Below are 12,346 nucleotides of genomic sequence, written 5' to 3' on the forward strand. Positions count from 1 at the left end.
ATATCCTTAAAAGGCATTTTCCGAATATCTGTTTGTATTCTGTTCTTTCTGTTATCATAACTCCTTTCGAAGATTCTTATACCGTACCACAACGGCACTCTAAGGAACCAGCTTGAGAAAAAATGCGAAAAACAAAAGAATCGAATAAATAAGTAAATAAAATAACTAAATCTATCAGAAATATAAAAAAGCACATCTCTCCTCCCTCTTCTCCTCCTTATTCTTCATTCCCCTTCTTTCCTTAAGTGGTCAAGAGGATTAGCCTTACTAGGGTCATATTCCGGCGAGGTAGTGTCCTGGTTATTGTCCTTGTTCTCCTGATTTATGTCCTTATTCTCGATATTTTCCTGATTTTTGTCCTCCATCGCGAGTTTGTTTACCATTATTCACCCGCGCGTCCGAATCCCTTCTTGTGTGGCTGTTTGTCTTCGAAATTTTGTTTTATTTTTGTTATTGCTGTTTGGATGACTTTTCATAGTATGTGATTGCTATTGTGGCATTCAGCAAAATAATAAACTCTTTTGAGTAATTTTCAATACATTATTTATTTTTCATATTTTTTCATCATAATTCTCAATTTCATATAACTTCTTATTTGTATTTTCCTATAGTTTCGTTTGTTTGATCATTCTGTCCATTGCTTTTATCTTATCAATATCAGCAGTATTCTCTTTTATTATAACTGAACTACTGCCGTATTGGGCAATGGTTCTACTGCATTGTTCTTAGAGAACCTTTTCTTGAAAAGGTGAATAAGACTAGTGAGACATCTTTATGAAAAAAAAAAAAAAATGGTGAGGCAGTTGCTATATATATATATATTTTTAAGTGGGTGTTGTTTATATGAGGCCTGTATATGTTATCTAAAATATATGGACTCTCCTGAGGCCGAAGTCAGAGTCAGTAGCTATGTAATGTACCCTCTGCGGTGGTCATGGAAACCAAGTTGCTTTGTTAATTAATATGACTTGTACAGATTTTGAAAAATAATTGATCATTTACAATGCTTTTTCCAACAATAGCTACTTAAATTCCGCCAAAAAACCAGCTTATGTTTCGACATCTTTTCATAGCATGTCTGTTTTTTATGCATTATCCTCTCTCTAGGCTTAGGAAAACATTGAATTTACATTGTTATGCGTAAGGTCAGTGCTCAGTGTATCTCGATTAAGACTTTCGTCATATATTCGGCAAAAGCGAGGCATGGACGCTAGCATCTGTCACTTCCAAATACTTCGACTTCTAGGACCTTCTCGAACGCCGCACGTGTGATGTACGATAACGGCCAAGATTAATAGCTGTCAGTCCTATTTACCTGCAAATTAACGTTTTCTTACTCTACATGTCTGTTAAACTTTTAAGCGCACGGATATTAGTTACTTTAGCCAATTATATATATATTTTTTATGATAGTATGCACTATTTTTTGCGAGTGTATAACCTAAAGGCACTGCTTATTTCATCCTTGATATGTGGGTTATCTCAAAATCCTGTTTTTTTAAAGACCCAGACTTTTACGTCAATAATTCATTTAGAATATGATTTCATACCATGTAAAAATAAAGTGCAAATAATAATAATACTACGATATGCCGCTCGACACTTTGCCGCCAGCGGTACGACACCTAAACAAACCGGGCCCAGACGGCGGCACAGAACCGCTGCAGACGAAAGCAGCGAAATCCTTCAATTATATCTGAGTTCATCTGCAACCATTGAGGCCGATCCCCGTCGTCTCTTGCATTTTCGGGAAGCTCAACATTCGCACAATCCATCATGTCGGTCAAGGCAGCGCCAGTTAGGTCCGGTGGGAAGAGCAAGTCGGAATTCAAGGATAAAGAAAAACCCGCTCAGATCCGCGCTAGCAACATCGTAGCCGCTAAAGGTAGGCCCATTATTTTGCCAGCAACAGAGGACGAAGGGGGGAGAACAAGTAATAAATCCCGATGCCAACGGTGAGCAAAGCTCGACGAGGAGATGAGAGGTCGGCGAGCGCGAGGGGCGATGAGTGCTTGGGGGTGTGGGAGGATCCCCGAGACGGCGGAGGCATGAGTCACTCGCAGGTGAAGTTGTTTTGGTCCTGATTTTGCCTTTGGCGCTCGCCTTTGCCCGTAATTTGGTCTCGGCGAATCCTCCCGGACAGGAAAATCACTTGGGTTAACGAATTGCAGGACGAAAGGGCAAATTTACTTGTGATGAGACATTTGTTTACGTGGGTGTTGACTGACAGGAAGAAAATATTTATAGATCTATGTAGGTGTAATTAGCTATTATTGCACAGAGAACATTAGCATAAAATCGTTATCATAGATATACATAAAATTTCTAAAATTCAAGGAAATGTTTACAAAGGTCAGTCACTTGTACCAAATGTCAAGACCATACATGGAGAAAGATCAGTAGATAAAATGTAAATTGATATTTTCTAACATTTATTTCAGGAACTGGTAATTCTAGAGGAAATTAATATTTCAGTTTTTCCTTTATATTTTCTCCAATCCCCACTGTTTTGGGGGACACACAGGGAATTGGGTTAAGGGGACCGTCCCAAGAAAAACCTACTTTGCTCAAAAAAAATAATTTTTATGGTTGTTATGCGACTGCCCCAGAGATCAAATTTATCCCAGAATTACCCTCAAAAATTCATTTTCACTTTGATCAACTCTGTGGGAAAGTTGTACCATGCTCTGATTTTTAAAATTTCTGTTCACTTTTTTTGTTTTTTGGTGAACTATATTCTATTTTTTGGCCATGCATTCAAAAATTCTGGGCATGGTACGGCTTGCACACTCCGAACCACTTGCGGAAGAAAGAATTAGACATGGAGGCACTTGAAATTTACGAACCTGGGACAAGTCCACCGTCTTATGTAGACAAAGTACAGAAAACATGCCTTTGAGATTTGGACACTTTCCACAGTTAGTTAATTCTATTATTTATTTTGCTAAATCTGATATATATAAAAAACCTAATTAGTGTACTTCGAGATGAGATTATGTCCATGTTCATCAAAATTATTGTTTTCAGCAGGGGCTATACGTTGTGAAGATATCTTTTTATTTATTTATTTATTTTAATGAAAGTAGAGATCCCTGTCGGAAATGTTTAATAAATGCATTAAATCTTAAGATAACTAATCTAAACCAGAAATTACTAATACTCTTTACATTTTGGAAAATCCGATTGTGCAGAAATGGAGAACTGTGGAAAATTGTTATGAGTATAATTCTAGCTTGAATTCAACATATTGGTTCAAGTTTGAGAATTATGGAAGCATGTGTAATATTATTTATGGCAAGAATTTCCAAGGCTGTTGAAATTTTTTGATGCACCAAGGGGGGGGTTTAAATTTTGAGAAGGTTGAAATGTATGTAAACACACACAAAAGATTGTTTTAATCCTCATTTAAGAATAAACCAATTTATACATAAAGAAAAAATATTAATTGCCCCAGATAAAATCTTTTCCTTCATTGAGATTTATAAAAAATGTCCAGTAGTATGGTAAACCATTACAATATTGGCGTTCAGTCATTTGAGCGCATTATCTTTGCTAATAAGCTAACATAATGATCGGACGCCAGGGTGGGGTCAGTATTTTCCGTATTTATGGTACCTACAACCAACCGTAGCATCCTCAGGTTTCAAAATTCCATATAGTTTTTATTTTAGAGCAGGTATCATTTTGTACTGTTATCTCCAACATAAAATAATCAATATTTCACTTATTGGTATAGGTAAAGTTTTGACTAGCTGTCTTTAAAACGGAAAATAATATATGCAAATGATAGAGCAAATAAATCTAAGAAACTTATCTGCTATGTACTTCCAGCGCAACTCAAAAATAACCAAGTTATTGGACATGCAAGTGTCACAGAGCCTCAAATGAAAAACTACCCACTTATTTTTCCAAAGTTCAAAATTCCAACCATGGAGTGGCCTTTGTATTGAAGTGCTTGTTACACAGAAACAACCAATTTCAAATCAAAACAAATTTTCCGATGTTGGACATAACAACCGTCAGAGCGAATCCAAACCAAAATATTAGTTATACTTTTGTCTTTTAACATTAGTGCTTCGTACTTGGTACACACATAGACCTCTACATAAGCTACAGTATATTACCAAGGAGTCTTGATGGTAAGCTTCATGTATAAATGTATGCAAAGCTTGCATCTTTTGAAGAAAAAATTTCTCAATATATTTCTTCATAAATCATTATGATTTTAATTTTTTCTGATATCAGCATAAAAGTGTTCTTTAGACATTCACAAACTCATATCTATGCATTGTGTCATTATCTAATGCCACATGCAAGATTGTAACAAGCAAAAGTCTGTGCGGGTGTCCCTGACACTAATTACCTGCATCTGTAGTTATACTTGTTAGTGCTTATGCCCTTGCACCTCCCAAGAAATAACCCAGTTTTGGCTCAAACAGTCCTTTGGTAGTTTCCTCATTCTTGTTTGTATAACATAGGCTAGTTAACTCAATTAGACCCCCCCCCCCTATTTTGGACAGTCCCCTTAAGGAGCAGGAAGACATAGATCTAGAAAATTAGTTAAAAGTGAGTCATGAATTGTATTTTGGGTGTTAAACAAAAGTGTAAAGAAGATAGCCCAATCCAAAGTTCAATCCTTGAAGATTCAGCCCAACATTGTGGGTAAGAACCCACAAAAGACCTTATCCTCACACACTTAAGGATTGCCATATGAACAAAAGAATATAAATGGTATAGTTTGCTATGCACAGCAATATGGTACAAGGTAAACCCTTAATGGACAGAACAACAAAAATAAGATACTTTTCTTTTTAGTATTTCCTTCGCAAGTTGCTAAGTAAGTTGTGCAACACATTACTTTGGTTTACATTTACATAATGACTATACTAAAAGAGGGAAAATCTAGTTACACTCGTAAAGGAAGGGAAACTACACACACCAAGAACAATGTCGGAAAAGAAGAAAAGTGGTGGTTAATGTTACTGAGAGTGGTGTATAGAAATAAAGGGAAATGGACCCTGCCATTTTATAGAGTATAAAGAATAGTCATATACAACACAAGTACAACTGCTGCTGCCTCATATTTACCATGAAGTGCAGAAAATATCCTGCATATCACTGCTTGGAGACTGCATCCACAACACAATCACACAGCCAGAGTTCTTAACGTCACATTTTCTCTACAAAATTGTTGTCAGTTGGCATGAAGTGCTAATGAAGACCTAGACCTGATCATTCTTTATTCAGAGCTAACTCTAGGGAAGTAGCAGCAATAAGAATCTGTATGTGTGATCCTTAAAACTGGCAAATAATGTAAACCTATAATATTGATAAAAATTGTGGCTGAACATTACTAAACATGATTATTAAAATGGTTTCATGGATAGCAATAATTTATTGCAGAATATAAGTTTTATTACTAAATGTCTCAATTGTGAAACAAAGTATTTTGTTTCAGATAATGTTTATAGTTTAGTCTCTGATAGTTAAGGGTAAGCCTCTTGACTGCCTTGGGAATACTATTGACTGTGTTCTGGAAAAATAGCGACTCATACAAACAGGTTTTTACTCATAGAGCATTCCCAATAAGTTACAAAATATTCATTGTGGTTAATTTTTTTCAGCATGGACACACTAAGCTAGGGTAAAATTAACATTATTGTGGAGGACTAAAAGTTGCAGTCATCAGGTAAAAGGAAAATGATCAAGGAAACACCACCCATGCCCTAAATCCACTTGGTCCTGAGTTTCTGCGCTATCTGGCCATACTGAAGTGAAGACAGTGTTTCCCAGGGTGTAGGGGGGGCAGATTCTTCCATCACACTCTCTTCAGGCAGTGCCTGAAGAGCACGCCTATTCAAGGCAACATAGATTATTGAATAGATTTTGTGATGTAGAGTTAGGGATTCTTAAGTGAGTGTGTCTGTATTGTAAAGAATTACCTTTATTATTATTACAACATGGTTTTTATAGTAGGTGACTTTGTCCAATTGTAGGCTGAGATAAATGTTCTCAGCTTATTTGATATATGTGGTTCAGTAAATTAGGTACATTAAATGCATTATAGCCTTGAAGCTACTGTAGGTTAAGGAGCATCTGTATATAAGCTACACTTACAATAGTGCTGCCTGTTCTTGTTCATAAGATTTGAAGAGAAATTCGTATAATGTACAGTTCTATTGTTAGATATGAAGATCTTTCTATTTTAGGACAAGTATGACTACCATTGTACAAATGTAGGTGTCCATTTTTACTGCCGTGAAACTAATGGATTCCATTTTCTGATAGCTGTTGCCGATGCCATCAAGACTTCCCTGGGCCCAAGGGGAATGGACAAGATGATTCAGGATGGCAAGGGTGAAGTCACTATCACCAATGACGGTGCAACAATCTTGAAGCAAATGAAAGTTCTCCACCCAGCAGCCAAGATGTTGGTGGAGCTGTCACAGGCTCAGGATGCTGAGGCAGGAGACGGCACCACCAGTGTTGTCATCCTTGCAGGTATGCTGTGCAGTTTCTTTTCTCATAATACTACACTGGATATAACAGTATGATAAAGACAATCAAATAATTTAGGTTCTCTTTCAAGAAAAATTGTTGACTGAAAGTTTTGCACGTTTTATAGTTGTGTTTAATGCTTTTTGTTGTACTTAAATTTTTTACCTTTTGCTTGTTTACTTTTGTTTAGTTTTACTAATTTATTCAAATAAAAAAATCCTTACAGCAAAGGGTTTATTTATTACAACATGCAAAGTAACTTGTATTTTGAATGAACTGTACTTGATATTCTCTCTTTTTATCTCGGTTTCTCAACGTGTTGAAAGATCATGATTTTTCTTCCATATTTTTACTTACCCTTCCCATATTTTCTCAGGTGCAATGCTGGAAACCTCCCAGAAGCTGTTAACAAAGGGCTTCCATCCGGCTGCCATCTCTGACTCCCTCCTCCATTTCTCGGCCAAGGCAGTGGAAGTCCTGGAGTCCATGGCTATTCCTGTAGATCTGTCTGACCATGCCTCTCTCCTCAAGAGTGCTAACACATCTCTCAACTCTAAGGTATGGAGTTGAGTTGTCTTCAAGGAATGACATCCTCTGCTACAGAGGTTTGCCCTGATTTGATTATTCTGTTCTGGTAGCCGATGGATTTTATCACTTTTTTTGGATGAGCATGTGGCTACAAGGCCCTTTCTCAAAATGTTGCCATTATGAATAGGTATTTATGTGGTTGCCAGCCATCTTTGGTGCAACAGTATTTATTGAATCTGTATTTTCTTTGTCAGGTTTTTTAGATTACTTTGAAAACGGTCAGTTTTATGATTACTATATTGCAGTTGAAAATTCTCTAAAATATTCCATACTTCCAAATTTCAGGTTGTCCATGAACATTCAGGTATGCTTGCTCCAATGGCTGTGGATGCAGTGCTAAAGATTGTGGACCCCTCTAAGGACACCAATGTAGATCTCAAGGACATTCGCATCCTCAAGAAGCTTGGGGAGACTGTAGAGGATTCCCAGCTGGTGGATGGCATTGTTTTCACACAGAAGGCCCAGGGGCAAGGAGGACCCAACAAGGTGGAGAAGGCAAAGATCGGCCTCATTCAGTTCTGCATTTCTCCACCCAAGACTGATGTAAGTAGGTTGCTCAGTAGGTGAGGATACAGGCATTTCTACTCCTGATGCTCTTTTCACCATGGCTTTCTATTTTTGAAATGGCCTTTGATTTCCTTTTTCATATATTGTGTGCTTGATATTGGGTTAATACCATTGATTCATACACTTAATGTTTTTCTTCAATTCATTCCTTTGTGAATTTATCATAACTATGTACATCTTACGTGCTGATTTTTTTTTTTTTTTTTTTTTTTTTTTTTTTTTTTTCCCCAGATGGACAACACTGTTCTCATTAGGGACTACACTGCCATGGATCGTGTGCTTCGTGAAGAACGCCAATATATTCTCAACATTACAAAGAAGATTAAGGCTGCAGGCTGCAATGTCCTTCTCATTCAGAAGTCTATTCTCAGGTATCTTTGGAGTACAGAACACTCCCATTTATGAGTTGTTTGGCATACTGGTATTTCAAACATTTTAGATTTTGTTGAATTTTTTGCATTGTGATGTGATTTTTTAAAGTATCTTACCCATTGTTTTTTTCCCTCTCTAGGGATGCTGTGAGTGACTTGGCTCTCCACCTCCTAGCCAAGCAGAAAATTATGGTTGTGAAGGATATTGAGCGTGAAGATATTGAGTTTGTGTGCAAGACCCTGGGTTGCCGTCCCGTTGCCTCCCTTGACCATTTCACCCCAGAATGTTTAGGTACTGCAGAACTAGCAGAAGAAATCCAGGCAGGCACTAGTAAATTTGTGAAAGTTACAGGCGTACAGAACCCTGGAAGAACTGTTTCTATCTTGCTTCGTGGTAGCAACAAACAGGTGAGTTATCTTGGTTAACTATTAGTTCAGAAATTAGCTTAACAGAAAATCAGGTTGAAGATACTATCCTTCACATCTTGGATATATATGGGATGATGGATAGATAATGGTGATATATGTGTAGGATCATAGAGAAGTCTAGGAATTGCTGTTTAGAAAAAATTATAACCAAATTTCTTTTCAAATAATTTTTACAGGTGCTGGAGGAGGCAGATCGGTCACTTCATGATGCTCTGTGTGTTATCCGTTGCCTTGTAAAGAAGAGGTCCCTCATCCCTGGTGGAGGAGCTCCTGAGGCAGAGCTCTCTGTCAAATTGACACAGTTTGCTCAGTCTCTTAAAGGCATGGATGCCTATTGCTTTAGGTTAGATTCTTTATTTCATCCTCCCATTAATGAATTATCGCATAATTTATGACTGAATTTTGGAGAAATATTAGATAGGTTTCCTTTATTCAAACTTTTTTTCATATTACAGAGCATTTGCTGAAGCTTTGGAAGTAATACCAGGTATCCTTGCTGAGAATGCTGGTCTCAGTCCGATCTCAACTGTAACAGAATTGCGTAACAGACATGCTCGAGGGGAGACTCATGCTGGAATCAATGTTCGTAAGGTAAACTTCATCCTCGTGTTGTTGTTGTAGCTTTAGCAAGAAAATTTGATAGCCATAAGCAAACATTTGAGACAACACCCTTAGTATTTAGGGTAATGCATTAATTAGTACATAACCCTTTCAATGATATATTTTGTATTGAAGATATGTAAGAATTTGTTTCTAAATTCATTTTTCTTAATTCAATCATCACTCCAGTATAGTACATATGTATGTTGTTACTGCCTTACAGGGAAGCATCAGCAACATCATTGATGAGAATGTGCTGCAACCACTTTTGGTGTCTACATCTGCCATTACTTTGGCAGCAGAGTGCGTGCGGTCAATTCTGAAGATTGACGATATTGTAAGTAACAGGAACTTTATAAAGAATTATAAAGCTTGTTATATTCAAATCCCACACAGTATTTTATTGTCATATAGAACCATTTCATTGAATATATCAACTCAGTATCAAAACTTTTCCAGGTGAATGTGATACGCTAGATGACCCTTCCTGGGATGTCAGCAGTCGGTCAGCTTGCCCAAGTGCTTTAACGTCAACCTCTGCATTAACGCCCTTCTTCTGCTCGTCACAACTATTTTTTTCACTGTATCTCCCAGTGTGCTCTATTCACCAATATTGTAAATTTACTTATTAATAAACAATAAACAGTTGTCAACATTTTTCATCAACTAAAGCAGATACTGTTTATCATTAATTTTATTTACATGTAATATTGTTGATACAGTATAAATACACCATTGTAACTAAAGCTTTGATGTATTTCTTGAAAAGGGTGTTAACTGATTAAATAGTACCAATGTTATCAATCAACTTCCAACCAGTCTGGCATGAATAGCAACCCTAAGTGGACCAAAATTGCACAACACAGCTACTTCTACTGTTTTTCTTTTCACATATTCAGAGGACTCTGTCTGCGTTTTGTAATGGATGTTAAAATTGCATATTTACATATAATTCATAGATAACTACAGTAACATTTGCACAAAGATAAAAGAAAATGACACAAATGAAAAAAAGAAACGTAACCTTTCGAACTAGTGGAGAAGTTCATCAATTTCAAAATATTTATTATAAATTTATTTATACTACATCTTAGGAGGAATAAGTTCAGAAGTTTAGGATCCAGTTCTATTCAAGACTGTGGCAAGGTTTTTGTTAAGTGACAAGACGTCTCCAGTTAATTTGTAAGGGAATGTAAAGGACTGAAAATGGCATTCTTAATTTATTCTGGTAAGATTAATAAAATTCTCCAAATTTAAGGCCAGTCTATTCAAACAGGCATGATAGGAGGTCATTAGAGCGTATATGTGTAAATGTGACAACACAAGCAACAAAATGGTGGAGAAATTATTAGTTAACGGAGTTTTTTCTTTGCCGTTTTCGTACCTTGTTGATACAGGGAGTAATGTTGGCTGGAACTTTAGTTCCTGGCGGAACCTCCCAAGCCATCAAGGTTCCTGTAGAGGAGTCAACAAAGAGACTCAACAAGACTGAGCAGAACTTCTTTGAACACTAAGTGGATGACAACCCAAGTCAATCCAAAAACAAAGACCTCAGAGAACCTCACGTGTCCGGGCGAGGAGAAAGTTTTAGACCAAGTTTGCATCTTCAGTGCCGTGTCCGACCTCGATCAACTGAAGACCCTGAAAATGCTGGAAATCTTACATATATCCAAACGGTAACCTGAAGGGATGGCACGCCCTCACCTTGGGCTTGGTGAAGGGTCAGAACATTATTTGGATGAAACTGTAGTTGATCTTATGGATATTCCTTTTTCTTCCTCAACTTAGGGAGTGGGTTCTCCCCTAGAAATTAAAAGCCCAATTACCACAACCGGATTCGACTATCAAAATCCAGACTACTGAACCTTGCCTTTCATTTTAAGATCACAGCCTTGATGGACCAAAAGCAGAGAAAGAAAGTCAAGGGAACAAGGCTCAGTAGGGATACCTGTATCTCAACGAGTCCATACCTCCCTAGATGTAGAATTTGTTAAAATACTGATAGTCTGTTTATCTTTAAAATAAATAAAGACATTGTTTAAGGCTATGGTGGCAATCCAAAGAAGATTAGACATCTTAAAGATGAGACAGTAGTAGTTCAGGCAGAATATGCTGAAAGTTGCTGGATTAGAAGTTAAAGTCTATTCAAATCATTATATGGATTTGGTTAAGGGAGTGGTCTGAAGCAACTTAAAATGAACAATGGGTAACCGAGGTAAAACGTATCAGAAATAAAGGAACTGATGAAGATTAGCAGATACCAATGCTAATCCTTCTTTTGATAAAGAAAAGCTCCCAGATAAGGTTATGGTAACTTTGTATGCGATGAATATTATGACCTATGTTCCCTTTCCAAAACAGTGCTTCAAATGCCAGAAATTTGGTCATGTTGGAAAATGGTGCAGGTCAAACATAAATGCCAGTAAAGTGTGGACACACCAGATCTGAAGAACATACATGTAGCACCCCTAAATGTGACATTTACAAATCTTCATATAAGTCTTGTGATTATTACGAACTAGAGAAAATGATTTTAACAATCAGAAAAACGAAAGTTGATTAATATTGAAGCAAGTAGGATGGAACGCTAGCATAACATTCATCCTGGAAAAAGCTACGCAAGAAATCAGTACTACAGTAAAAAAGAGGCTCAAATGCAGAAACACGCAAAACACCAGGGGATCCGTCTCTACACTCCCAGGACTCGGGAAGACAGACAGAATTTCCCTAGCTATCTTATTTCATCTGAGGAGCAAATGCAGTCATCGCAACGAAGTTCTTTGGAAACCGGGCAGCCTCAAGAACGAACGAACAACATTCACCCTGATTGTTGTGTAAAGGAGACACAGGCAGAATCTTGGACCTACTCAAGAAGCAACATCACTGCCTACCCATTAGGCATACCGACAGCAAAACAATACCAGTAGTAACCAGAAACAAAGGTAACCGTATCAACTGAAAGACCAAAAACATCTCTTAACTCACTAAAAACATAAATTTCACCAAATCCACAGCCAAAGAGACCTCGGATCGAGTACCAGGAACCACAACACGACCATCTACATCTGTAAAACCTTCTTCAACAAAAGCACCTAAAGCCTGGGGTCAAACACCAGGAAGCACACGGAGAAATGCCAGTACTTTGAGAAGGGCAACATCCTCTCCCTCTGTAAACAAGAACGAGAAACATCAAGGAATCACTAATATGCCCAAAGTTGAGGAAGGCATGAAATAATCCTCCCTAAACCCGTCACGAAGGCATGGAGACGGACTTCTATAACTAAGAGAAAAAG

General features: G+C 37.3%; 2 protein-coding genes across 2 annotated transcripts in view; one reads left to right on the forward strand and one right to left on the reverse strand.

Moving 5' to 3' along the window:
* Positions 1-424, reverse strand: part of LOC119574391 (ubiquitin thioesterase otubain-like) — a 20,639-nt gene extending 20,215 nt beyond the window's left edge. The window contains exon 1 of the mRNA XM_037921610.1: positions 269-424. Coding sequence (XP_037777538.1) covers positions 269-383 — 115 coding nt within the window. The 5' untranslated portion in view covers positions 384-424. The remainder of the gene's footprint in view (positions 1-268) is intronic.
* A 1,199-nt stretch (positions 425-1,623) lies between these two features.
* Positions 1,624-9,703, forward strand: LOC119574390 (T-complex protein 1 subunit delta-like). The gene is made up of 10 exons (XM_037921609.1): positions 1,624-1,885; positions 6,289-6,501; positions 6,875-7,056; positions 7,372-7,629; positions 7,885-8,024; positions 8,165-8,432; positions 8,630-8,796; positions 8,909-9,044; positions 9,277-9,390; positions 9,513-9,703. The coding sequence occupies exons 1-10, from the start codon at positions 1,777-1,779 to the stop codon at positions 9,528-9,530; spliced, it is 1,605 nt and encodes a 534-aa protein (XP_037777537.1). The 5' UTR covers positions 1,624-1,776; the 3' UTR covers positions 9,531-9,703.
* The last annotated feature ends 2,643 nt before the right edge of the window (positions 9,704-12,346 follow it).

The sequence above is a fragment of the Penaeus monodon genome, chromosome 6, assembly GCF_015228065.2.
Source record: "Penaeus monodon isolate SGIC_2016 chromosome 6, NSTDA_Pmon_1, whole genome shotgun sequence".
Lineage (NCBI taxonomy): Eukaryota > Metazoa > Arthropoda > Malacostraca > Decapoda > Penaeidae > Penaeus > Penaeus monodon.

Coding starts and splice junctions, on each gene's coding strand:
- LOC119574390 (XM_037921609.1), top strand. CDS start 1,777: ATGTCGGTCAAGGCAGCGCCAGTTAGGTCCGGTGGGAAGAGCAAGTCG. Junction 7,057..7,371: donor ACACATCTCTCAACTCTAAG/GTATGGAGTTGA, acceptor TCCAAATTTCAG/GTTGTCCATGAACATTCAGG. Junction 8,797..8,908: donor ATGGATGCCTATTGCTTTAG/GTTAGATTCTTT, acceptor TTCATATTACAG/AGCATTTGCTGAAGCTTTGG.